Source organism: Kuraishia capsulata, genomic scaffold (assembly GCF_000576695.1).
Source record: "Kuraishia capsulata CBS 1993 genomic scaffold, Kuraishia_capsulata_scaffold_1, whole genome shotgun sequence".
NCBI lineage: Eukaryota > Fungi > Ascomycota > Pichiomycetes > Pichiales > Pichiaceae > Kuraishia > Kuraishia capsulata.
Genome location: NW_019172950.1, coordinates 743,688 through 766,428, shown reverse-complemented (window position 1 = coordinate 766,428; position 22,741 = coordinate 743,688). Strand labels below are relative to the sequence as shown.

Genomic DNA, 22,741 nt, shown 5'->3' with positions numbered 1-22,741 from the left:
TCGAGTTCTTGAGCTCATGAACAGGCTCTTCAACGGCGTTAAAATGTTCCAGTGCTTAACATACTCAGCCTCGCCATTGGTCCCATTGATATGCGGGTTTTTCCGACTCCCACAGGCTTTATCTCTTATCTCTTACTCTGGCCATCAGAGCCGTCCACTTGAAAAGGGTCCGTAACGGGGCTTACCTCCCCAAAATAGACATAATTTTCTGCACGGTCGCAATTGACATCTCCATCCTCCACTCCCGTACACCAAGGCCCCACCATCTGGCATTTTTCACCCAACACAGCCAGATCTTGCCGCGATTGGAAAATCCAGATAAGGGATCGTTTGTACATTTCGGTACTCAATATCCCCAGACCAGCTCTGACGTCCGCTGCACGAGCAGCATATTGGTCTATCTCCTTACAGAAGATCCACGTCCTGATTATCTATTGAGACACTCGACTGCGTCATAGGCCTCGTGCATCCTGCAAATGACCACTGCTTTAAAAGGCACATTATTGTCCTCGGCAATGTCAGATTTTGCCAATTTGGTTGTTTTAAATCAGCATTCCTATTTTTCTTTCGTCGTTGATCTTGACCAAGCATCAGAAGTTGGCTCGATAGGTTGGCTCAATAGGTTATTTTAAGACTGGACACCATTAGCAGCAGCACTAGCACTCGCTCACCATGTCGCGGTTTTTGAAAAATTTCAAAGATGTGTTCATTCCTGTTGCACCTCTTGTTTTGCCAACAGGTGAAGTGGAAATTGTTCCCAGAAACAGCCATATGGCCTCGATCCCTTCAAACCAGGCCGACAACAAGAATCTGAAGACCCTCGAGGATATCGATATGGAGACCTCTTCTGGAATCTCTGAAAATATTTTCGACATCGGAAACACCCACAGAAAACTTCTCAATCGCCATATCCAGCTGATTGGTATTGGAGGAACCATTGGTGTTGCGCTTTTCGTTGCTATTGGTACTGCTCTCTCTCATGGTGGCCCTCTGAATTTGTTCCTAGGGTTCACCTTCTGGAGTATTCCCATCTTGATGGTCACAGCAACTTGTGCCGAGATGGTGTGTTATCTGCCAATTTCTTCGCCTTTTATTCGTTTGGCTGGAAGATGTGTTGATGAAGCCTTGGAGACTACTGCAGGGTGGAACTTCTGGTTTCTGGAGGGATCTCTGATTCCGTTCGAACTCACTCTGTTCAACACTCTGATTCATTATTGGAGAGATGATTACTCTGCTGCCATTCCAATTGCAGTCCAGGTTGTTCTGTATTTTTTGATCAACGTTTTTGCCGTGAAATTGTACGGAGAGTCGGAGTTCTGGCTTGCGATAGGAAAGGTCATTTTGGCAGTGGGGCTGATCTGCTTCACATTCATCACCATGGTGGGTGGAAACCCCCAGCACGACCCTTACGGCTTCAGATACTGGAGAGACCCCGGTGTGATGAACGAGTACATTCACACCGGTTCTCTGGGCAGATTTCAGGGTTTTTTGGCGTGCGTGATCTCTGCGTGTTTCACAATTGCCGGTCCAGAGTACGTCTCCATGGTCGCTGGTGAAGCTGTGAATCCCAGAAAGAACTTGCCAAATGCCTACAAACAGGTGGCTTATAGACTGACACTCTTTTTCGTCGGAGGTGCCCTCTGTGTGGGTATAGTTTGTGCCTATAACGATCCTCTTTTGTTGGACGCCATCAGCAACTCCAAGCCAGGCGCAGGTTCTTCGCCATACGTTATTGCCATGACCAACATGCACATAAAGGTGTTGCCCCATATCGTGAACGTGATGCTGATAACTTCCTCGTTTTCAGCAGGTAACTCGTACACTTATTGTTCTTCCAGAACATTGTATGCTCTGGCTCTCAACGGAAAGGCTCCCTTCTTCTTTGCTTACTGCAACAAAAATGGTGTTCCAATCTATGCAGTGTTGGCCTCATTATGTTGGGCCATGTTGGCTTTTTTGCAATTGGGTGAAACCGCCAGAACCGTGCTTAATTGGATTGTGAATCTGGTAACCGCAGCGCAGTTGATGAACTTTTTGATCATCTGTGTTACTTACTGGCATTTCTTCAGAGCATGTAAAGTGCAGGGAATTGACAGAAACTCGTTCACCTTTAAGGGATGGGGACAACCTTACTTGTCGATAGTTGCTGGTACTCTTGTCTTCATCATGCTGTGGGTCCAGGGCTACACTGTGTTCATTCCAGGAGGATGGTCGGTGACATCGTTTCTCTTCTCATACCTCATGATCTTCATTGATATTGCCATCTTCCTCTTTTGGAAGGTGTACAAGAGAACGAAGTACCGCATCCCAGCCGAGGTGGACCTAGTGTCTGGCCTGTCTGAGATCGAGGAGCACGAGAGGATTTATTACGCGCATCTGGAGAAGCATGGTGACGACCCAGTGAAGTGGTACGATAGGGTTTCTGCTATTTTGTTTGGAAAGTAAGCGAAAAAAAGCTGGAATTTCCTACTAGCGAACGCTTTGGAGAGTATCGGACTTCTCAGTGGTTTTTTTAGTTTTTTAGCTCACAATTTTGATAATTTAGTATTTTTCTGTTATAAATATAGTCTGTATCTATAGTATGAATTATCCAGATTATAGAAAATAAGGAGAATACGGAATCAAAAAATGATTCGTTTAATTTTGCATGATTATTTGCTAGTAAAATACAAGAGGTGGGCCAGCATGCAAAGTGTGGCTGGTAATCCGGCATTGAAAATAACCAATATCTACATTGATTATTGACCTATTCGGATGCCATTTTCTAGTTCTAAAATTTAATAGCATATAATTCATGCATTTTGATCAAAGAATCGCCAGTATATAGGGTATACTTGGTGATCCAGAAATCTTCTCCTTTGGGCTAGTGCTACCAGGAGTGCTCTTTGAGCCAAAAAAGCAACTTACTATCAAATTTCCACAAATATTTCTCCAGAAATACTCCAATTCATGTTTTTTATTTATATCTCAACCATTATTTTCGCCCCTTTTCTGGATAACTTTGTACCTGCCTATTTGCAACTCTTCGCTGCGGCTTTGTCTCGTCTGCCAAATACCAACGTGTCTACACCCAACGCGTCGACGAGCTTTTTGCCTCGCAAACTCATCAATCAGCAGTCACCACATTCTCCAGTTGAGTATATCCATATCAAACACCCAAGATGCAAGCACCGGTTGTGTTTATGAGTGAGTTGCGAATGCTTCATATTTGATTCATAAAGGTCTATATGCCTATACGCTTGTGCACCATACTAACCCTTCAGACACCAACTCTGAGAGACAGACTGGTCGCCAGGCCCAGATCTCAAACATCACGGCAGCCAAGGCAGTTGCAGATATTATTCGCACGTGTCTGGGTCCAAATGCCATGCTCAAGATGTTGCTGGATCCAATGGGCGGAATCGTGCTTACCAACGATGGCCATGCCATTTTGCGTGAGATCGACGTGGCGCATCCAGCTGCCAAATCCATGATTGAACTGAGCAGAACTCAAGATGAAGAGGTCGGAGATGGAACCACAACCGTAATCATTTTGGCGGGTGAAATTTTGGCCCAAGCGTTTCCATATATCGAGAAAAATATCCATCCTGTGATCGTGATTCAGGCTTTGAAGCAAGCTATGGCTGACGCCCTGGAGATTATCCACAAGGTCTCCAAACCTATTGATACTGAGAACGACGAGGCAATGGTCAAGCTTATTGCTGCTGCAATTGGGACGAAATACGTTGCGAAATGGTCCGATTTGATGTGCAGACTGGCCCTGAAAGCAGTTAAAACCGTGATGTCACAAGATGGTGAACACAAAGAGATTGATATCAAGAGATATGTGAAGGTGGAGAAGATCCCAGGTGGAGAAATCGAAGATTCGGTGGTTCTGGACGGTGTTTTGCTGAACAAAGACGTTACCCATCCAAAGATGAGAAGACACATTGAGAACCCCAGAATCATTCTGCTTGACTGTCCTTTAGAGTACAAGAAGGGTGAGTCACAGACAAATGTGGAGATCACCAAGGAAGAAGATTGGAGTAGATTGTTGGAGATTGAAGAGGAACAGGTCAAGCTAATGTGCGAACATATACTGGAATTTAAGCCCGATCTGGTGATCACAGAGAAGGGAGTCTCCGATCTTGCCCAGCATTATCTGCTGAAGGGAGGCTGTACAGCCTTGAGAAGATTGAAGAAATCTGATAACAACCGTATTGCTCGTGCTACTGGAGCCACCATCGTGAACCGTGTGGAAGACTTGAAGGAGTCCGATGTTGGTTTAAAGTGTGGTCTCTTCAAGGTGGAACAGGTTGGAGACGAATACTTCTCGTACATAGTCAAGTGTCAGGAACCAAGAGCATGTACTGTCGTTTTGCGTGGTCCTTCCAAAGATATCTTGAACGAGATTGACAGAAACTTGCAAGATGCCATGGCTGTGACTCGTAACGTCTTCTTCGAGCCAAGTTTGTCTCCAGGTGGTGGTGCCACGGAAATGGCTGTCAGTGTTGGACTTTCTGAAAAGGCCAAGTCCATCGAAGGTGTTCAACAATGGCCTTACCAAGCCGTTGCTGATGCATTTGAAGTGATACCAAGAACTTTGGTGCAAAATTGCGGTGGCAACCCAATCAGAACTATCTCACAGTTGAGAGCTAAACATGCCAATGGCGAGTTCACCTACGGTGTTGATGGAGAAACCGGAAAACTGGTTGATATGAACGAGTACGGTATCTGGGAGCCTGAGGTCATCAAGCTGCAGAGTGTGAAAACTGCCATCGAGAGTGCCTCTTTGTTGTTGAGAGTTGATGACATTGTGAGTGGAGTTAAGAAGAGTAGTTAATTGAGAAAACACCCGAAAATCATACCATACGGCTAAATATTTCAATGTAGTCTGTCAGAATAATCTACTCAAAGGAGAATGTTAAAAGCGATGTGCATACCCTGCACAAATGGTATATGTCCCATTTTGGGAGTTATAATTTTTTTCCATAAAATTCACATCTGAAAAATACATTACCCTTTGTTAGACCTCACACAATCCAGTCACCAAGACCATGGGGAAATTAAAGAAAAAGTCAAGAGCTTCAATAGAGAGACGTAAACAGGTTCTCGGCCAGAGAAAAAAAGAAGTGGACGACTCCACCCAGAAGAAGGTGGCACCTCTCATCTCCAAGTTGTCATCATCTGCGCCTAACGAAAGATCAATGGCGATTTCGGCTGTGTCCATGATTTGCGATACCGACTCGAAGCTGAGAAAATTGTTCTTGAAGGAGAAACTGGTTCAGATAACAATGGAGCAATTGTTAAACGATAATAATGACGAGTGTGTCATGGAAGCCTGGGGTCTCTTGAGGAACCTGGTGGTTGACGAAGGCTATGCTGTCGCGGTCTATACGTGGCGTAATGATATCTGGACTGCTCTTCATGCTGCTTTAGTTAAAGCGGATGCCAGCTTGGAAAAAGTGGACGGTTCTACGGGTTCTGTGGAGAAGACCCTTCTTTTCGATTACATCGAGAACGTGCTTGGTCTGATCGAGGCCCTAGCCGAGGTTGATGATAATGATCTAAGAGACGAAGTGATGAACAAAGTTTTGTCGGGGAATATTGTGGAGTTTCTTCTGAAGGTGAAAAGCCACCCAAAAGTCACTGCAAAACTGTATACGTTCGTGATTGGATTTTTCTACGAGATCAGCTCCCAATCGCTCGAGTTCTTAAGATTGAGCTCTCAAAAACTGTCTTTGGAAACTTCGGCTTCGTCCAACTCTGGATTTCTAGCTCAGCTGTACCATATCGGTTTAGACTTCCAGCTGAAGGAAGTCCAGAACGCGATAACCCCGCAAGTGGCCCTGCGGTACCTAGAGACCATCCAGACCTTGCTTGCTCAGATTGATCTCTCAAAAACGTCCCGTCAGGAAGCCGCTAGCGATATCCCCACCAAGGAAGAAATAACTGGCTTCCAAGAGACAAAAATGAACATACAGGCTGTGGACGTGGCTTTGGACTTGGTGTCTGCAATTGTGGAATCAATTGGATCCAACAACCTGGGAAACGAGCAGATCTACCAAGTATCCACCAATCACATCATTCCCAGTCTTGTGCTAATATCTCAAAACGAAGAGTTCGTGTCGAAGGCTCTTGTTGCTCTTTACAATTACTCGTGGCTATTAAAATCAGAAGAAGACTGGTTGCCCACAGCACAGGAAATACTTGCCATGGTGCTTCCTCAAGTGTATCAGACGGAGGAGTTGGAATTGAAGACTGACTACCTAAATCTGGCTTGGGTATTGTTAAGTACGTCTGGCGATTTTGAAGCGAATTCAGACATCAACCAGGTTCAAGGCTTGATCACGTTTTCGACCAATTTGGTGCAGTCGGAACAAATTCCTGGAAACTTGACTGGCTACTATACTTCGTTGATTAGGTTCTTGTCTAAACTACCGGCCAGATCCTCCTTGGAAATAGCCACTGCTATTGGTGACTTCTTGGTGGAATGCACAAGGTCGTCGCTCGAGCAGCTCGTGACTGGAAATTTCACCCAAATTCACACGAGATATCAGAACCTGTTCGAGATCAACACCGTGGAGTGCCTGAATGCTATCTTCGATGTTTTTGGTGACGCATCATACGCTTATGATGAGTCTGTCTACGTTCAGAGAGACTACTCTTCGAAACTAGAGTCTCTAATTTCTCACGTGAAAAGGGTATTCAAGGTATGTGACAAATCCAAACACCCAGAGTTGAAGGAACAATTAGCCGAGGTCATGGACAATCTACCATTATTCATAGAGTACAAGAGGTCCGAGAGAAATTAGGCACGTATAACTTGGTACACGAAAAAATGGATCGTCCGCATCAACTGAAGTGTTTTGCCTGTTCTTTGACCTTCATATCGTATTCCTCTCTATTCTTCATATAGGCCCTGTAGGCTGGTTCCTGAGCTGGCGACAGCGGGTTGGGAGTAGTCAAGAGCTCCTGAACCCCCAGTAATATTTCCTTCAAACTGATCGAGGGCTTCCAGTCTTGCTCGTCGTTCAAGATGGACAGACAAACAGTTCCACTGGGATATACGTTGGGGTGGTAAAAGTCCTCTGTGAATTTGACTTTGGGAGCTTTGGCCGGATAATCTTGTGTAAATGTGACAGTTATAGGGTATGTGGCTCCTTCCCATATCGTACCCTGTTTTCCAGGAATTCCACACACCCATTTGTATAAGTCATAGCCGTCCGCGTCCTTCTTTGGTTTGGCAAAAAACCCGAAAGGGTGGTCTTTGCGCCATTGTTTTCTGCTTGAGAGTTAGTATGACGCGATGATGCATTAGTATATGAACAGACTCACCTCTCCTGTTGCAAGCGCTGCAAACACAAGCTCTGTTCCGGCATCTTTGTGAAATTTCTGGGCCAAATACGCTCTTATCTGAGATGAATGTTGGTGGTTGGGATGAACGTGAAGTTGGCGTGCGAAAGACTTCAAAAGCTGCTTTTGGATCACGTGACTATAATATGAGCCGCTCCAAAATTTTTGGAAGTGCCGTTTTTTTTTGGTCCAAAACTTGGCCTGAAAACGGCTCCCAATTCATGTTTTCGAGCGTGTTACTGGACTTGAAGCAATTGTGCAAAGTGAATTTGGATTTTGAGCACGAGAATAGAATTCTCGTATGGAAAGTGCCTGGCTGCTAAATGCTTCCCCGTCCCCAGGTTTGATGACCAAGCCAGTCCTCAGACCCCATTAGCAATGGTATAGACACAAACCCACAAACCAAAACCGTATATCGGTGATTTTCCATTTTTCTAAGTCTCATGAAATGACTCTAACCAACTTAAATCCCCGAAAACTCCCCAATATGATCGCAAATTCCAGTCCTCTGGTCCAGATTCCCCTCCCATAGAAGTGGTCGTCTGGAGCACAATTTTACCCGTTTGCGGGCAAGTTGTCCACAAGAGCCGAGAGAGTAACTGATTAGCCGACCACCACCTTGTTCCCTTCTCAAACCTACAGCATATAATGTCCGAGGAAGACGATCTTGATGATCTCGATGATTTCCTCGATGATTTCCAAGATGAACTGCTAGAGGATGCTCAGAAGAAAGAAGCAGAGTCCAAGAAAGAAGTAGAGACCAAAGAAGCTACCCCAGATGGCGAGAATCAGAATGCCAGTGACACATCCAACATAGAGTTGGAGTTGCAGAAGCAATTCGAGCAGTTGCTCATAGACATGTCAATGAATGACCCGAAAACTTCTGACGATCTCAAATCTGTGATGGATGACCTGAAATCTGAAGCCAACGATAAGAAGGCGGGAGGTTCCAACTTCCAGAACGCGATCTCTGAGACAATATCTAGACTCAAGACCAGTGGCGAACAAGTCGATCAGCAGATCAAACAGGAGCAACCCGATGAGCTTCTGACTCAATTGCTTTCGTCTCTAGGAGGCGGTGATCCTTCTGGGCTATTAGGAGGCTCTGACGATATCTCCAAACTATTGGTTGAGATGCTAGATCAACTGAGCTCCAAAAAAGTGCTATATGAACCCATAAAGGAGCTCAATGACAAATATCCAGCATGGCTGGAGACTAACAGAGAGAAGCTTAGCGCCGAAGAACATGACAATTACTCCAAGCAATACGATATATGTTCTCTGATTGTTACGAAATTCGATGACCCCCAATACGACGAGACAGACGAGGCTACTAAGGAATTTATAGCAACCAAACTGGAGGAGATGCAAGAACTGGGGATGCCTCCATCTGAGCTCATGAATCAAGACCTAAGCATGCTTCCAGGGTTCGGTGGCTCTGGAACTGAAGGTGTGTTGCCTGAGTTACCTAAGGAATTGGATGATACATGTCAGCAGCAGTGAGGCGAAAATTTGTAATTTCTATTGGGAATGGGAGTTTATTGACGATCGTGGAAGTGATCAGGTATCGGAGTTTTCATATCTTCATTATCATTATCATTATCATTATGTTCTATAAAAGTTAGTTTTCTGGTTCACACTAATGTGCACGGTTTATGCTGAAATCCAGAAATCAGCCCTTCGTTTCTTCAAGTAAAATAATCAGACATCCATGGAAGGTCATTGGGCGGTCACTGGTGTACAAAGATGGGTTCTCACGTACGCTACCGAGGAAACTGCGAATGTTTATAGTAAACTTTCATCATCTAAATCACTTGAAGAAACAAAGTTCCAACTCCGGCTTCTGGAAAAGCTCCACATACTCTAATTTTTTTCAAGTTAGTCAAACAGTCTTGATGAATGCATGTCATGGGCACAATTTCATTAAGAATCAGTGGAGTTGAATACTGGCAAGTATAAGTCTTGGACTCGCTCCCGAAGAAGCGAAAGACGATTTTCAGCCATGTCGTCATGGTCGAATCAGACATGGAAAGAAGAACTTTTTCTCATCATTTAAAATGGAATTGTAGATGACGAAGCTGCGAGAACATACCTTTTGAATTTGGGTTTTAAATCATTTTCAACAGAACTGTTGAGACTTCTGTTCAAAAGAAGACTTGTAAACTAAACTTTTGCCAGAAAGAATTGAAAAGAAAAAAAAACTCCAATTTATACTGTTAGTGCTGAGATTTACGCATGAATCGGGATATGACTTACACGCATGAATAATTAACTGTCTAGGCCCATAGACACGTTCTCCATAGACGGCCATATATTGAAAAATTAGAATCTAAATGTCTTACCCCTGGTACTTCTTAGCATCGGCTATAACATTCTCGGCGGACACAATCACAACCTCAGGATTGGTTTCTGAGGCCGGAGCCTGCAATGCATGGTACAAGGCACACTTGGCAACGTCCTCGGATTCCACAGGACTCATCATGTACTTGCTCAAAAAGGTTCCCTTGAAACGAGAAAAGATGGCTCTGGCTGTATCTTCGGCTGCACCTTTAGAAACCTCACGTTCTCCCAGCAAAAGTCCGGGTCTCAATATGACAGTCTTTGGAAATCCCAAGGCGATGATGTCGTCTTCCAGCTTGCCTTTTGTGGAAGGATAAAGGAACATGGAGCTAGCACTAGCGCCAATACTGGACACGATCACAAACGTGCTGATACCAGCTTCTTTGGCCGCTTTCGCGGCTTCGTAGTTGATACCGTAATCTATCTTGGTGAAGTTCTCTGCAGAGCCAGCATTCTTTCTAGTGGTACCAAAGGCAGAAACAAACACATCTGCTTTGTGGGCTTTGATGAGATCACCCCATTTGTCGGAATCCTGTTCAACGACAGCTTCAATTTTATCTGCTTGAGTCTTTGGAGCTCTTCTGGTAAACGTAGTGATGTGAGAGACCGATGAGAGCTTGGTGGCGAGCTGCAGGACATGGGATCCCACCAATCCGGTTCCTCCAAGAATTTCAATAGCGACCATTGTAAAGAAAATTAAAGTAGCAAAATCAGATATTCAGCGATACCAATTATAAAGCAGAAGGATTGTACAATTCTTTGTAGGACCAGCTAGTAAAGTAGATGGTAGTGGTGAGCTATACAGATGGCTGGATAGACATGTGGAAATAGGGGCTCATAACCTGATAATATCCGGGGAAGAGATAGAAATGATAAAAATGATCAATCATATACAGAATGATGTAAGAACTTGATGAGTTGAGTGTATCGTATAAATTAAGGTGATCCGTTTTTTGATTTTTGAAAAAATTATAATCTAGAAATTGAATCTGCGCTCAAAAGTAAACCAGATGAAAGAAAAGAAAGGCTATCTTTAGCTGAATTGTTAGAGACACCATGCTTGGGACATAAACCCGGTAAACCAGACAGTGAGGGAATTATTCTCATGCTGAAAAAGATGTTTGAATTATTTCTGATTAAAAGAAAGGACTGAAGCGGTTCGTGTAACATAAAATTGCTCGGCATTATTATCACATTTCTCGTTTTAACTCTCCCGTCTTGACCCTCAGCATTTCATTAACTGTTACTATGGAGAGGAATTCCTCTTCCTGAGAATTCTCATCATCATCTAATACTGGCTTCTGCAATGCCGCCTCTGTGTCTAACCCATCTATCTCTAGAAACTCGGCATACGAGAAGAAACTGATTCTTCTGTCTTTCGCATCCTGGTCGAGTTCAAACGCGTAATCCGAGTTCGAGACCCTTGATCTCGATAATAGCGGTGAGGTTAAACCCGAGCTACTTAGTATGGACGAAGGTCTTCTCACAGCAACGAGCTTGATCTGGTCCAAATCTGCGTCATTACCAGTGATGAGCTCGCAAGTGGCATCCAATATGGGCGCGGTGTAGGATTCGGTAGTGTAATGAGAGGGGATTGATAGTGATGTTGGAGATACCATTACTGTTTGTGTAGGTAGAGAGTGTCCCCTGATTTTCTCTGGTGGTGATGCATTAGTGCTTGGTACCAATGAAGGACCCAATTGCACTGATCTTTCGAATATCATCAATGCACCTGGAGGTGTTAATGAACCGGATGTAATTCTCTGGGGCTCTAAAATACTCGTATTTGGTGACGGTGATTGAGATTTCGAGTTGTAATCGTTGTAGTCGGTAGTGGCTTTAGTTCTGGTCAAAGACCAATGTCTGAGCCTTTTGATTCTCTTACCAAACTCTGGAATAGACGTTAGTAGGTCGCTCATAGGATAATTCGAAAAGAGTGACTTTAAAGTCGACTTACCGAATGATTTTAAAAAACTGGTAGATTGAAGGCTACTTGGTTGGGTGGCGGCCATCATAATGGTCCTTCTATGATAGTAGAACAGAATGATCTCATAGGGCCAAATGTAAATCCACCACTAAAGAATAGAGGGGTATGCAGATGTTATAAAGCCCTTTCCAAAAAAGGATCGCGAGAGGACAAAATATCGTGGAACTCGAGTGATCCCACTTACAACATCGTGACGGTGCTTTGAAGCGGGAAATCCACCGAAGATTCTCTCGCATGACCGCCGCCTTCTATGGAAAGTCTCGTGATTACGGCCCGGAGTTGCTTAAACTTCCAGAAAACTGGTTACAATTATTTAGAGAAATTAAACGGCATTTGTTTGAATGATATTACCTGCTGTGCATCTTCAACAGTTGTTGCTTATGCCTGCGACAACACTTCGTGCTCCGGTCTTGAAAGGTTGCTTCCGTGCTTCCCCACCATGATGTTGTTCCATGACCTGCGTGATTCCCCCGACGTAGCTTCCATATTGGGATTTTTGCATGATGCAGTTTCCGTTAGTGCGGCGTTATAATTGGTGGTACACTACCTCTTTGTTGTTGATCTGACACACGACCATTGTCACGAATTGTGTGGACCTTCTTGAACTACAACAAACCAGTCGCGTCTGTGAGCCGAACAGGTATCCCCCATATCGGTTGAAGTATGTCTTTCAGCACTCCTTTTTCGAGCCCTACAAAGTCCAATGCATCCACCCGTGTGATAGACTCGCTCCACGCTGAAGTCGACGTACTCAAAGCTGAGCTGTCAAAGACTAGAAGTGAGCTAGACGAACACAAGAAGAAGTATGACAGCACCCAGAAAGAGCTGGTGAAACTGGAACAGAAGATGGATATTACCAAACACCACAATGACATGAACGATGCTCTTCTTACGCGTAAAGAGAGAAGGATTAAAGATCTTGAACTGGAACTTTCGACATCCATTGCTGATCTAAAAGACAGCAAATTCGATTTGCAAAACACAAAGACTACAATGGGAAATCTCGAGAAGCGCCAAAAGGAGATTGTGGCCGAAAATGAGAGGCTCAAAGCCCAGTACAACTCGTTGCAGGATACAAGTTTGGATTACAAGACTCATTTCGAGGCCGAGATAAAGCGGTTGAAGTTGTCACTTTCTGGCTTCCTTTCTTCTAGAGAGGACGATCTGAAAGGTCTCTCGTCGCGGTTGGACGCCGTTCAAGAGATCCCACCTTTGGAGAAACGCGATTTTGAAAAGGTCAAGGAGAACTCCAAGCATCTGGAGCTCATGTACAAGCAGAAGAACGACGCAATGGCGCAAGCGCTTAAGCAATTGGCTCTGGCTGCGAGGAAGATGGGGACTCAGACCATGGATGTTCTCCGTGAGTGCGAGGAGGTCCTAAGAAAGGAGAGAGGCGGTGAAGAAAACGAAGTGAAGACTCAAAATGTTCCCGTCGTGCCGCCAACTAATGAACAGAGCTCTGCCAAATCTCCCAGAACCGCTGAAAAGGTGCAACCAGGAGCTGTAAATATCTCCAAAGCTCCAACCAAAGAAAAAGCCAAGTCCCCCGTTGTGCCAGGATCCACTGACAAGAGTGCTGTGACCTCCCCAAGAATCACGGAACAGAAACCCGTGGAATCCTCTCCAAAGAAGATCACCACAGATCGCGTTGAACTGCCAAAGAGTCCTAAGGAGACTAATGAAGATATAGCTCCTGTCGAGTCTGTGACCGCTGTTGAAGCATCTCCCAAGACACCTACTCTGGAACGTGATCAGAAAGCCAACCAGAAGTCTGGAGTGAAAGAAGACGAGAGCACAGAAAACACCGACTTTGAGTTAGTGGACCGCCAGCCGTCCACAAAAGACACTTCGGTTGAACCCGAGACCAGGGACGAAGACGAGAGTTCAGGGGAGCCAGATGAAGATGAAAGTGAAGGTGCAAAAGAAGCACCCCAGAAAGACGAACCTGAGCATGAAGCCTCAACCAGTAACACAGCAAACGCAAAACCGAAAGGGAAGGGGAATAACAAGCGCAGGCGCAAGAAGCCAAGTGCTAAGAGATGAAAGAGTTGATGGACTGAATGCCTCCAAAGAGAGCAAGTATACGGTGATATATCCACGGAGCGATGCAATCGGGTTTATCAAAAACACATTATAGAGTGATAACTGGTTGAAGTGAGTATCCACGGAGAGGTATGTCGCTATACTTGAAAATCGTTCATTTATAGGTGTATATATCTATTTACAGCAAGAATCTGGTACTAATTGCAATATCTTTGCAATGCTCATTTCTTGTTTTTTTGCTGGTATTCCTCGATCAACTGCTTCTGCAAATGAGGAGGGGCAGGCTGGTATTCCTTGAATTCCAACGAAAACTCTCCCTTACCTTGGGTGACTGCTCTCAGTTTAGTAGCCAAACCAAACAACTGGTTCAAAGGACAGTCACAAATGGCTTGGAAATCATCGTTGGAATTTTCAGTCTCTAGGATCATGGCACCGATCTTGGTCAGCATACCCATCACCACACCCTGAAACTCGATAGGCGAGACAACGTTCAGAGCCATGATGGGCTCCAGGATAATTGGTTGCGATTCCAGAAAAGCCTTGTTGAAGGCCATTTGGGTGGCAGTTCTGAAAGAGAACTCGGACGAATCGACAACGTGGATCTGACCATCGTTGATCAACATGTTCACACCCAACACTCTCTGGCCGATAAGAGGACCCTTCTCAATGGCGTCCTCAAAACCCTTCTGACACGCAAACAGGAATTTGTCAGAGATTCTTCCACCGACAACCGCAGTCTTGAAAGAGTTTGCCAGCTTGGGGTCCTCGGAACCAGGTGCAATAAAACAGCCAGTGGTATCGGCAGCCTCAGACGTCTGCAATGTACCCATGACACGAGCAAATTGACCAGCACCACCAGACTGCTTCTTGAAAACGACATCGAAGTCCGCGGAACTGGCAATGGACTCACGGTAAGCCACCTGGGGCTTACCAGTGGTACACTCGACATTATACTCACGTCTCATTCTCTCGATGTAAATCTCCAAATGGAGCTCTCCCATTCCCGAGATGATGGTCTCTTGCATTTCGGAGTCGTATCTGACTCTGAACGTGGGATCTTCTCTCTGGAACCTGTTGATTGCCTTTGAGAAGTTGGCAGCATCCTTGGTTTTTGGCTTGATGGCCAGAGAAACCACAGCGTCAGGAACGAACATAGAAGACATGGAAACGTGGGTTCCGTCTGTGAACGAATCACCAGAAGCACAGTCGATACCGAAGGTAGCGCAGATTTCACCCGCACCAATCTCCTCGACATCCTCCATCTCGTTGGAGTGCATTCTAACCAGTCTTGAGACCTTGACTCTCTTACCAGATTTGACGTGATAAATCATTCCACCCTTCTTGAGTTTGCCTTGGTAGACACGCAGGTAGGTAAGTTGACCGTATCTGCTCTCTTCAAGCTTGAACGCAAGAGACACGAAAGGCTCAGTGGAGGAGGGCGAGAGGATAATTCCCTTTTCATTGGAGGGATCAGAAACATCTAGACCTTTGTTAAGAACTTCGGAAGGATCGGGCAGGAAGTCACAGACAGCGTCCAAGACAGGCTGGACACTTCTATTAGCCAAAGCAGATCCCATCAAGACGGGAGTGAACTTTCTGCCAATCGTGGTACGACGAATAGCAGCTTTGATCTGCTCAACAGTTGGCTCAACTTCTTCAATGAAACACTCGGCAATCTCGTCATCGACATCGGCCAGAGTCTCGATCAAAACGGATCTCTTTTCTTCGACAAGTTCCTTCAGGTTGTCTGGAATCTCAGCAGTCCTGATGGTTTCACCTTGAGAGCCTTCATTGTAAAGAGCGACACGGTCGATGATGTTCACAACACCGGCCAGATCAGACTCTTCGCCAATAGGAACCTGGATGGCAGCAGCTGGGATTCTCAGTTTTTTGTTAATCTGGTCGATGGCCTTCCATGGATTGGCACCCATACGGTCCATCTTGTTGATGAAGGTGACACGGGGAACGTTGTATCTTCTCATCTGACGATCCACAGTGACGGTTTGCGACTGGACACCAGCAACGGCACACACCACCAAGACAGCACCGTCCAACACTCTCAAAGCTCTTTCGACTTCAATGGTGAAATCGATATGGCCCGGCGTGTCGATCAGATTGAAGTGGTAATTCTCTCCGTCTTTATCCCAAGAACAGTACGTAGCAGCAGATTGGATGGTAATACCCTTTTCTCTCTCGAGTTCCATAGAGTCCATCTTGGCACCAACCTGGTCCTTTCCTCTGACCTCGTGAATGGCATTGATACGACCAGTGTAGAAGAGAACACGCTCGGTGAACGTAGTCTTACCGGAGTCGATATGAGCGGAAATTCCGATGTTTCTCATATTCTTGAGTCTGGCAACATCTTTGTCGATCAGAGTGGTAGCCAACTCATCAAGGATAACCTTCTCTTCCTCGTACGTTTTCAGAGCTCTGGACTGACTGAAAAATCTCCCACAAGACAACCGGGATACAGTTGCCGGAGCCCTGCATATTTTGGCAAGAAAATTTGCTCCTGAGCTAGGCTTGAACATGTTTGCACGCCAGACCAAGAAAAAAAATCCTTTCTCGAGGACTTCACCTTGTTGGTTGTGGGTATAATAAGTCTTCAGCCCGATCTGTCGGCCACTCCGAGGACCGTGAAAAATCAGAATTGTTGGAGCACGACCAAAGTTAAGCTCCCTCGAGATAACCGAGATAAGGATTTCGGATGGAGGCCGTGGGGCAGACGGTTTGAAATGGGTGGGCAAATGGATATCGCTTTTACAGTATTCAAGGTGAGTGAGCTGACCGAATCTGACGATTCGCAGAAACTGGAGGAGGGTTTGATCAGGGTCATCAATCGAGGCTACGACAAGCCTAGATTCAAGTACAACCTGATTAAAACTCCTCGGATCAAAGTAGGTTTGGTTCGAGATCTCAAGTTGACAGATACACGGGAGTCATATTTAGGCGTGGTTTACGTGAAAACCCATGAAGGTGTTGAAAACGGCCATGATGCAAGCTCTTTAACGTCTCAGTTCATGGCCTTAGGCCAATTCGACTTAGCGCACATAAAGCCAACCGGCACTTTTTTCGAGTTGTCTGAAACTCTACTCAAAGAGTATGAGACAGGAAAAACGTGCATCTTGGGAACAATCGGGATCAAACCTTATAAGTCGGTAGCGAGTTCCTACGAGCTCACTGCATTTACCTCATTCTACCCCCGGTTGGGTGAGGTGTTGATCAATCAAATAGAATCGCTTGCCAAGAAACTGGGAGCGAAAAATATTTTTGCATCAGTGATCACAGATCACTTTTTGGTGGACTACTACGCAAAACATGATTATATCGTTGAAACCAGGGTGCTGTGTAAAGTAGACCCGCAAACCGGTTTCGTGATATCAGACGATCTTGAGGATTCAATCGAAGCCAGCAAGGACTTCGAACTCGCTCTTTTGAGGAAAACTCTGGTTTAGAATGGTCAAAATGTGCTAATTCGAGGATTTCATAAAGATATTGACCGTATAACCGTTGTCGTATCACCCAGAAGCAAGACTACCATGATCCAACAGAAAAAGAAAATGACTATGAAACGGATATTAATGTTTGTACTACAAATATTTAGAATTATTCATCATCCCCCTTCGACTCGAAAGGCACAAGGTTCTTGGTTCCGTCTTCCCATGAAACACCGTTGTAAGTGATGTTCTTGATGGCCAAGACCACGTCGTCAATGGCACCTCTAACTTGCTTGGTCGAGTCACGTTCTCTCAACGTAACGGAACCATCATCAACAGAATCGAAGTCAATGGTGACACCGAATGGAGTTCCCAACTCGTCGTTTCTGGCATATCTCTTACCAATAGAGGCAGAAGAATCATCAATCTTGAATGGGATTTGGTGAGATCTCAGGATCTTAGAGACCTTCTTGGTGATAGGAGAGAGACGATCGTTGGTGGACAATGGAACCAACAGCACCTTTGTAGGAGCAACCAATGGGGGAAGAGACAGAACACATCTCGATTCCGATCCGGGTCTGGCCCAGAAGGTGTGCTCAAAGATTGCGTAGAGAATACGTCCGATACCGAAGGATGGCTCGATCACGTTAGGGGTGTATTCTCTAACGTGCTCCACATGAGTCTTTTCCTCAATCTTGATAAGATCTTGACCGATCTCAACTGGTTCCTCAAATCCAGAGATCTTAGCGCTAATGCTTAGCTTCTCGTCCAACTCCTTGGCCAGATCTTCGAGTTCACATTCCGTGCGGCCGGTCAACCAGTTCTCGACAAGAGGAGCATTCTTCTTGAATTTAGGTCCGAACTTTCTCTTATCAATCTCAACTTCCAGGCGAGTGACCTTCTTTGGTTCTGGCAATGGCTCACGAACAACCAGCTTCTCCTTGGTTCTAGCAGAGTGCACGGTCAAGTCATACGCTGATCTGTCAGCACAACCGACACACTCGATCCAGCCATATGAAGTATGCAACTCAGCATCCCAACAGTCCTGGGCATAATGAGCCATCTCATTAGACATATGCTGACGGAATCTCAAACGAGTTGGGTCAACACCGATCTTGGTCAGAAACAGGTAGATTCTAGCCAAAAAGTAGCCGAGCGTCTCGTTGTCAACCATCTTCGAGCTAACGGCTTCACCGACAGTGGTGGTGATAGGCTCAGTCTTACCTGCTTCCTGTATATCACGAGGCAAGAAGTTCAATTTGACGTCTTTGAAGTCGTCAAAGCTCTTGTGGGATTTGTCGTTGGGGTCGACGTAGTGCTCGATCTCAGCCATCAAAAACTCACGCACACGCAAAAGTCCTGACCTAGGGGAAATCTCGTTTCTGAAAGACTTGCCAATGGATGCAGAAGCAAATGGCATCTTCTCGTTGTTGAAGTCAAGCAACTTGTTGAAGTTCAAAAACTGACCTTGGGCAGTCTCAGGACGCAAGTATCCCTTCAGCTGACCGGATGGACCGATGGCCGTCTCGAACATCAGGTTGAACTCTTTTGGTTGCTCCAAAGGTCCGTTAGTAGCTGGGTTTCCAATCTTGTACTTGATCATAAGTTGACCAAGTTCAGGACCTGAGAAACCATCGATCTTGGCAAGAATGATCTCGTACTCCTTAGCCTCCTCATCTGGAAGTCTGATGGCCTTGATCTCCTTGACCTTCTTCTTTCTCTTCTTCTTGTCCTCGTCTTCTTCAACCACCTCGGCGGCCAGACCTCTGGCCTCTCTGTCACCCTTAAGACGGGCCTCCAGGACCTCTTCCACCAAATGGTCGGCTCTGAAGATTTCACCAGTCTTGAGATCCCTACACATCCAGTCGGCGAACTTATCAACGTGTCCCGAGGTCTTCAGGACCTCGTGGGGAGTCAACATGGTACAGTCAACTTCCAACATGTCCTCCTCCAAAATGAAGTGCTTCCTCCAAACATCGACAATGTTGGCTTGCAAAGCACATCCTGGTGGACCGAAGTCATACAGACCAGAAACACCTCCATAGATCTCGAATGCTGGGGCAAAGAAAAAGCGTCTTTTCAAGATAGACTCTAAATTCTCCCTAGAAAAGGGAACGGCTGCTGCTGTGGACATTGTGTGCACTCCACGTCTGAGAAAAGAACGTAAGAACAACAGTTTGGAATCGTTTGGGTTTGTGACAAGACTCAATGGTTCATCGTTGGCTTTTTTGGTTCAACGTCTCTTGTGACGCTGGATGGCATGATGCGTACCGCACCGGCGCTACGCTTAATGCTGACGAGAATGTCGCTGCATACGTGCATACACGACCCAGGGCTGCCTGACCAATTCAACAATAATAATAAACTCGGAATATCGACTGTGCCCACGCGTAGATAAACGGCGAGCCAAGTGTTGAATTTCTCCTACACCGGTCCGTTTTCAGTTTCGCGAATCGCAATCTAGATCGTTGCCCCGTTTTGTCTTTGCCTCTCTATTTATTGGCTGTTTTTCCGTCCGCCGCAGACTGGAATTGAGCCATTTTTGTCATGCCGTCCCCTTCAAGTGACAGCGACACGGCTCAACAGCCCACTTCTCCTGCTTCCTTGCCGAGGTACCGTGCCACATTGAATGTCAGTGCGCTGACAGACGAGCACTACAATGATAGTGGAGAACTTGATGAGGATAAGGAACAAGATATTTCCCTAAACTCGAAGAAGACCCTGGATCCTCTCATCTTGAACGGACACAGTTTAAACGAAGGCACTCTGGACAACTTGACGCAGGTCTTGGGAGAGTCCAAGATCGATTCTCAAGAGACCATTGCGTCAGAACAGAATACGAATCCCGATGAAGAGGATGATGACGAGGAGTTTGAGTTCGTGTCCAAGCCTCAGCCTGCAAAAGAAGCCATAGAGAGCTCGCACTCATCGGAAGATTATTACTCGAACGGAGTGGAATCTGCTCAGATAGTGTATTTACAGCCTTCGGTTGTTCCTTCGAGTCCCAAGTTGGTCCTAGAGTCTCATGAAAGACTTTCTGTCGCACCATCGCGTTCCTCGGATAGGATAAACGACCTTATCGACCAATTTGCTGATAGCAGAAGCAACCTCGGAAGCTCTCCTGCTCGCGCGAGTGATTTTGATAGTGCGGACGAAGACGGGATAGACAAAGAGAATGCTATACCAGCAGATACCACTCTGGATGGTGAGGCCGAGGTAACAGAAGACACTCTTGATGAAAGTGGGATGCCCGGTTCTAGCACCACCGACCTAAGCGGGAACAGAACGACTCAAGAGACTTCCGAGCTTGAATCTCCCGTTGAGGACACCTCGAATACAGAGGTTCAAAGGTCGTCTTCCTCCAAATCTTCGCCAGATCCGGCTTTCGTGACTCCTACAATTCCACAGCAGCAGCATATGGACGGTCGGAGTAGAGTAGGGTCTATTTCCAATGCAATTTCGCCGAAATTCATGAGAACCACCAACACTGCATCCACGCCGACCTCGGACCGCACATATACCCCTACCTCAAAGCTGAAGAAACGAACAAAAGTGTTCTCAAACTTTGTTTCCTCGCTGAAATCTGCATCATCACCCTCATCTGTTTCCTCGGCATCCTCCAAGGCCAATCTTAGGACGATATCTACGCCCTTTGATGCAGTCCATGTGAGACATGTGGGAATAGACGATGAGACTGGAGAGTTCACGGGCCTGCCGAAGGAGTGGGAAATCCTTTTGACATCCAGTGGAATATCGAGGTCTGAACAGCAGAAGAATCCTCAGGCAATGGCCGATATCGTGGCTTTCTACAAGGATAACATGAATCACGATGTGGAAGATCAGGCGTTGAGGAAGTTCGCTACTGATAAAGTGAATACTAGATCTAGAGATGATTCAAGTACCTCCAGCTCGATGATAGATATACCTGGCGATACCACCTCAGCTTCACCAAACTTGAGCTCTCGGAGCGACGCATATTCTGCGTCAACACCTCGCACGAGAGCTACAGAGAATTTCCAATTTGGTCAATATCCAAAGACTCCGACTCTCAACCAGGAACCCCAGCAGCAGCTCCAGCAGTCTTTACAAAGTCCTTTCAGCGGCGATTATGCTGATGCGGGAGCAAAGAACTCGTTTATACCGACTAGACCTCCGCCTGCTGTTCCCCAGCACCACAACCAACCAGAACAGCAACAGGTGCCTGTTCCTGCTAACTTTGTTCCGTCTACGCCATCTCCAAGAATGCCTCCGCCTCCTCCACCTATGACTTCATCTCCTTCATCGCTGTTTGGCTCTCTATCTAGAAGGATCTCCTCCAAACGAAAAGATAGCATCAGCCATCAACCCATTCAAATTTTGCATCATGCTCCAGGGATTTCCAATGCAGCGCCGCCTACTGTCGATGCAGCACCGTCTTTACATCCCCAAAGGCCTCCTCCACCAGTTCCATCTGCTCCACCTCCCCCAAAGCCATTGGAGCCTATAGCACCACAGAGTGTGGCCAAGCAGGCTGTGGCTGAACCAGTGGCTGCCAGAAAAGAAGAGACTCCTCTTCCTCCAGTGCCAAAAAACGTTCCAATCCGCGATGCGAACCAATCAAAACTCGCTTCTGACCGCAAGAGAGAGGAGAAAAAGAGACGTGACAAGCTTATCCTGGCTAAACTCACCACTATATGCTCGTCCGGTGATCCCTCTCTCAAATACCATAATCTCATCAAGATTGGACAGGGTGCCTCGGGTGGTGTGTACACTGCATACGAGCAAAACTCCAATATGTGCGTTGCTATTAAACAGATGAACCTGGAACAGCAGCCGAAGAAGGAGCTTATCATCAACGAGATTCTAGTGATGAAGGGCTCGAAGCACAAGAACATCGTCAACTTCATCGATTCTTATTTGCTGAGAACAGATTTGTGGGTAGTCATGGAATACATGGAGGGTGGTTCTCTTACTGATATTGTCACTCATAGTGTGATGTCGGAGCGCCAAATTGGTGCTGTTTGCAGAGAGACCTTGTCAGGACTGAAGTTTTTGCATTCGAAGGGTATCATTCATAGAGATATCAAGTCTGACAACATTCTTCTTTCTGTGGATGGCAACATTAAGATTACCGATTTCGGATTCTGTGCGCAGATCAAAGAGTACAACCTCAAGAGAACAACCATGGTTGGAACTCCATATTGGATGGCCCCAGAGATTGTCGGCAAGAAAGAGTACGGCCCAAAGGTTGACATTTGGTCTTTGGGTATCATGACTATTGAAATGATTGAAGGTGAACCACCATACCTGAATGAGACTCCTCTAAGAGCGTTGTATCTGATCACAACCAACGGTACGCCAAAGTTGAACGACCCCGACAGCTTGTCCGATGTACTCAAGAACTTTTTGCAATGGACCCTGGAGGTGAATCCAGACAAACGTGCTGATTCCATCCAGCTATTGCAGGATCCTTTCATTCAGCAAGCTGATGATGTTTCTACGCTTGCACCATTGGTGAAATTGGCAAGAATGCAAAAGGCTGCCGAACGTAATGACGACGATAGCGATGCTGGTATCTGATCTAGGAGATTATATATAGTTGTCAACTCATTATACTCGA

General features: G+C 45.8%; 12 protein-coding genes across 12 annotated transcripts; 7 read left to right on the top strand and 5 right to left on the bottom strand.

The window, feature by feature from the left end:
- Nucleotides 1-672: 672 nt before the first annotated feature.
- KUCA_T00000406001 (uncharacterized protein) lies at nt 673-2,445 on the top strand (the record flags this gene model as incomplete). The annotated part of the gene is made up of 1 exon (XM_022604944.1): nt 673-2,445. The coding sequence occupies one exon, from the start codon at nt 673-675 to the stop codon at nt 2,443-2,445; it is 1,773 nt and encodes a 590-aa protein (XP_022456461.1).
- A 716-nt stretch (nt 2,446-3,161) lies between these two features.
- Nucleotides 3,162-4,822, top strand: KUCA_T00000405001 (uncharacterized protein; the record flags this gene model as incomplete). Its single annotated transcript, XM_022604943.1, has 2 exons — nt 3,162-3,186; nt 3,264-4,822. 2 exons carry the CDS (start codon nt 3,162-3,164, stop codon nt 4,820-4,822), a joined length of 1,584 nt encoding a protein of 527 aa, XP_022456460.1.
- A 214-nt stretch (nt 4,823-5,036) lies between these two features.
- Nucleotides 5,037-6,794, top strand: KUCA_T00000404001 (uncharacterized protein; the record flags this gene model as incomplete). Its single annotated transcript, XM_022604942.1, has 1 exon — nt 5,037-6,794. One exon carries the CDS (start codon nt 5,037-5,039, stop codon nt 6,792-6,794), a length of 1,758 nt encoding a protein of 585 aa, XP_022456459.1.
- Nucleotides 6,795-6,834: 40 nt separating this feature from the next.
- KUCA_T00000403001 (uncharacterized protein) lies at nt 6,835-7,361 on the bottom strand (the record flags this gene model as incomplete). Its single annotated transcript, XM_022604940.1, has 2 exons — nt 6,835-7,264; nt 7,318-7,361. 2 exons carry the CDS (start codon nt 7,359-7,361, stop codon nt 6,835-6,837), a joined length of 474 nt encoding a protein of 157 aa, XP_022456458.1.
- A 622-nt stretch (nt 7,362-7,983) lies between these two features.
- Nucleotides 7,984-8,838, top strand: KUCA_T00000402001 (uncharacterized protein; the record flags this gene model as incomplete). Its single annotated transcript, XM_022604939.1, has 1 exon — nt 7,984-8,838. The coding sequence occupies one exon, from the start codon at nt 7,984-7,986 to the stop codon at nt 8,836-8,838; it is 855 nt and encodes a 284-aa protein (XP_022456457.1).
- An 835-nt stretch (nt 8,839-9,673) lies between these two features.
- On the bottom strand, nt 9,674-10,360 carry KUCA_T00000401001 (uncharacterized protein; the record flags this gene model as incomplete). Its single annotated transcript, XM_022604938.1, has 1 exon — nt 9,674-10,360. The coding sequence occupies one exon, from the start codon at nt 10,358-10,360 to the stop codon at nt 9,674-9,676; it is 687 nt and encodes a 228-aa protein (XP_022456456.1).
- A 505-nt stretch (nt 10,361-10,865) lies between these two features.
- Nucleotides 10,866-11,690, bottom strand: KUCA_T00000400001 (uncharacterized protein; the record flags this gene model as incomplete). The annotated part of the gene is made up of 1 exon (XM_022604937.1): nt 10,866-11,690. One exon carries the CDS (start codon nt 11,688-11,690, stop codon nt 10,866-10,868), a length of 825 nt encoding a protein of 274 aa, XP_022456455.1.
- A 635-nt stretch (nt 11,691-12,325) lies between these two features.
- KUCA_T00000399001 (uncharacterized protein) lies at nt 12,326-13,705 on the top strand (the record flags this gene model as incomplete). Its single annotated transcript, XM_022604936.1, has 1 exon — nt 12,326-13,705. One exon carries the CDS (start codon nt 12,326-12,328, stop codon nt 13,703-13,705), a length of 1,380 nt encoding a protein of 459 aa, XP_022456454.1.
- A 221-nt stretch (nt 13,706-13,926) lies between these two features.
- KUCA_T00000398001 (uncharacterized protein) lies at nt 13,927-16,236 on the bottom strand (the record flags this gene model as incomplete). Its single annotated transcript, XM_022604935.1, has 1 exon — nt 13,927-16,236. The coding sequence occupies one exon, from the start codon at nt 16,234-16,236 to the stop codon at nt 13,927-13,929; it is 2,310 nt and encodes a 769-aa protein (XP_022456453.1).
- A 204-nt stretch (nt 16,237-16,440) lies between these two features.
- On the top strand, nt 16,441-17,160 carry KUCA_T00000397001 (uncharacterized protein; the record flags this gene model as incomplete). The annotated part of the gene is made up of 1 exon (XM_022604934.1): nt 16,441-17,160. The coding sequence occupies one exon, from the start codon at nt 16,441-16,443 to the stop codon at nt 17,158-17,160; it is 720 nt and encodes a 239-aa protein (XP_022456452.1).
- A 151-nt stretch (nt 17,161-17,311) lies between these two features.
- On the bottom strand, nt 17,312-19,276 carry KUCA_T00000396001 (uncharacterized protein; the record flags this gene model as incomplete). Its single annotated transcript, XM_022604933.1, has 1 exon — nt 17,312-19,276. The coding sequence occupies one exon, from the start codon at nt 19,274-19,276 to the stop codon at nt 17,312-17,314; it is 1,965 nt and encodes a 654-aa protein (XP_022456451.1).
- A 413-nt stretch (nt 19,277-19,689) lies between these two features.
- Nucleotides 19,690-22,701, top strand: KUCA_T00000395001 (uncharacterized protein; the record flags this gene model as incomplete). Its single annotated transcript, XM_022604932.1, has 1 exon — nt 19,690-22,701. The coding sequence occupies one exon, from the start codon at nt 19,690-19,692 to the stop codon at nt 22,699-22,701; it is 3,012 nt and encodes a 1,003-aa protein (XP_022456450.1).
- Nucleotides 22,702-22,741: the final 40 nt, after the last annotated feature.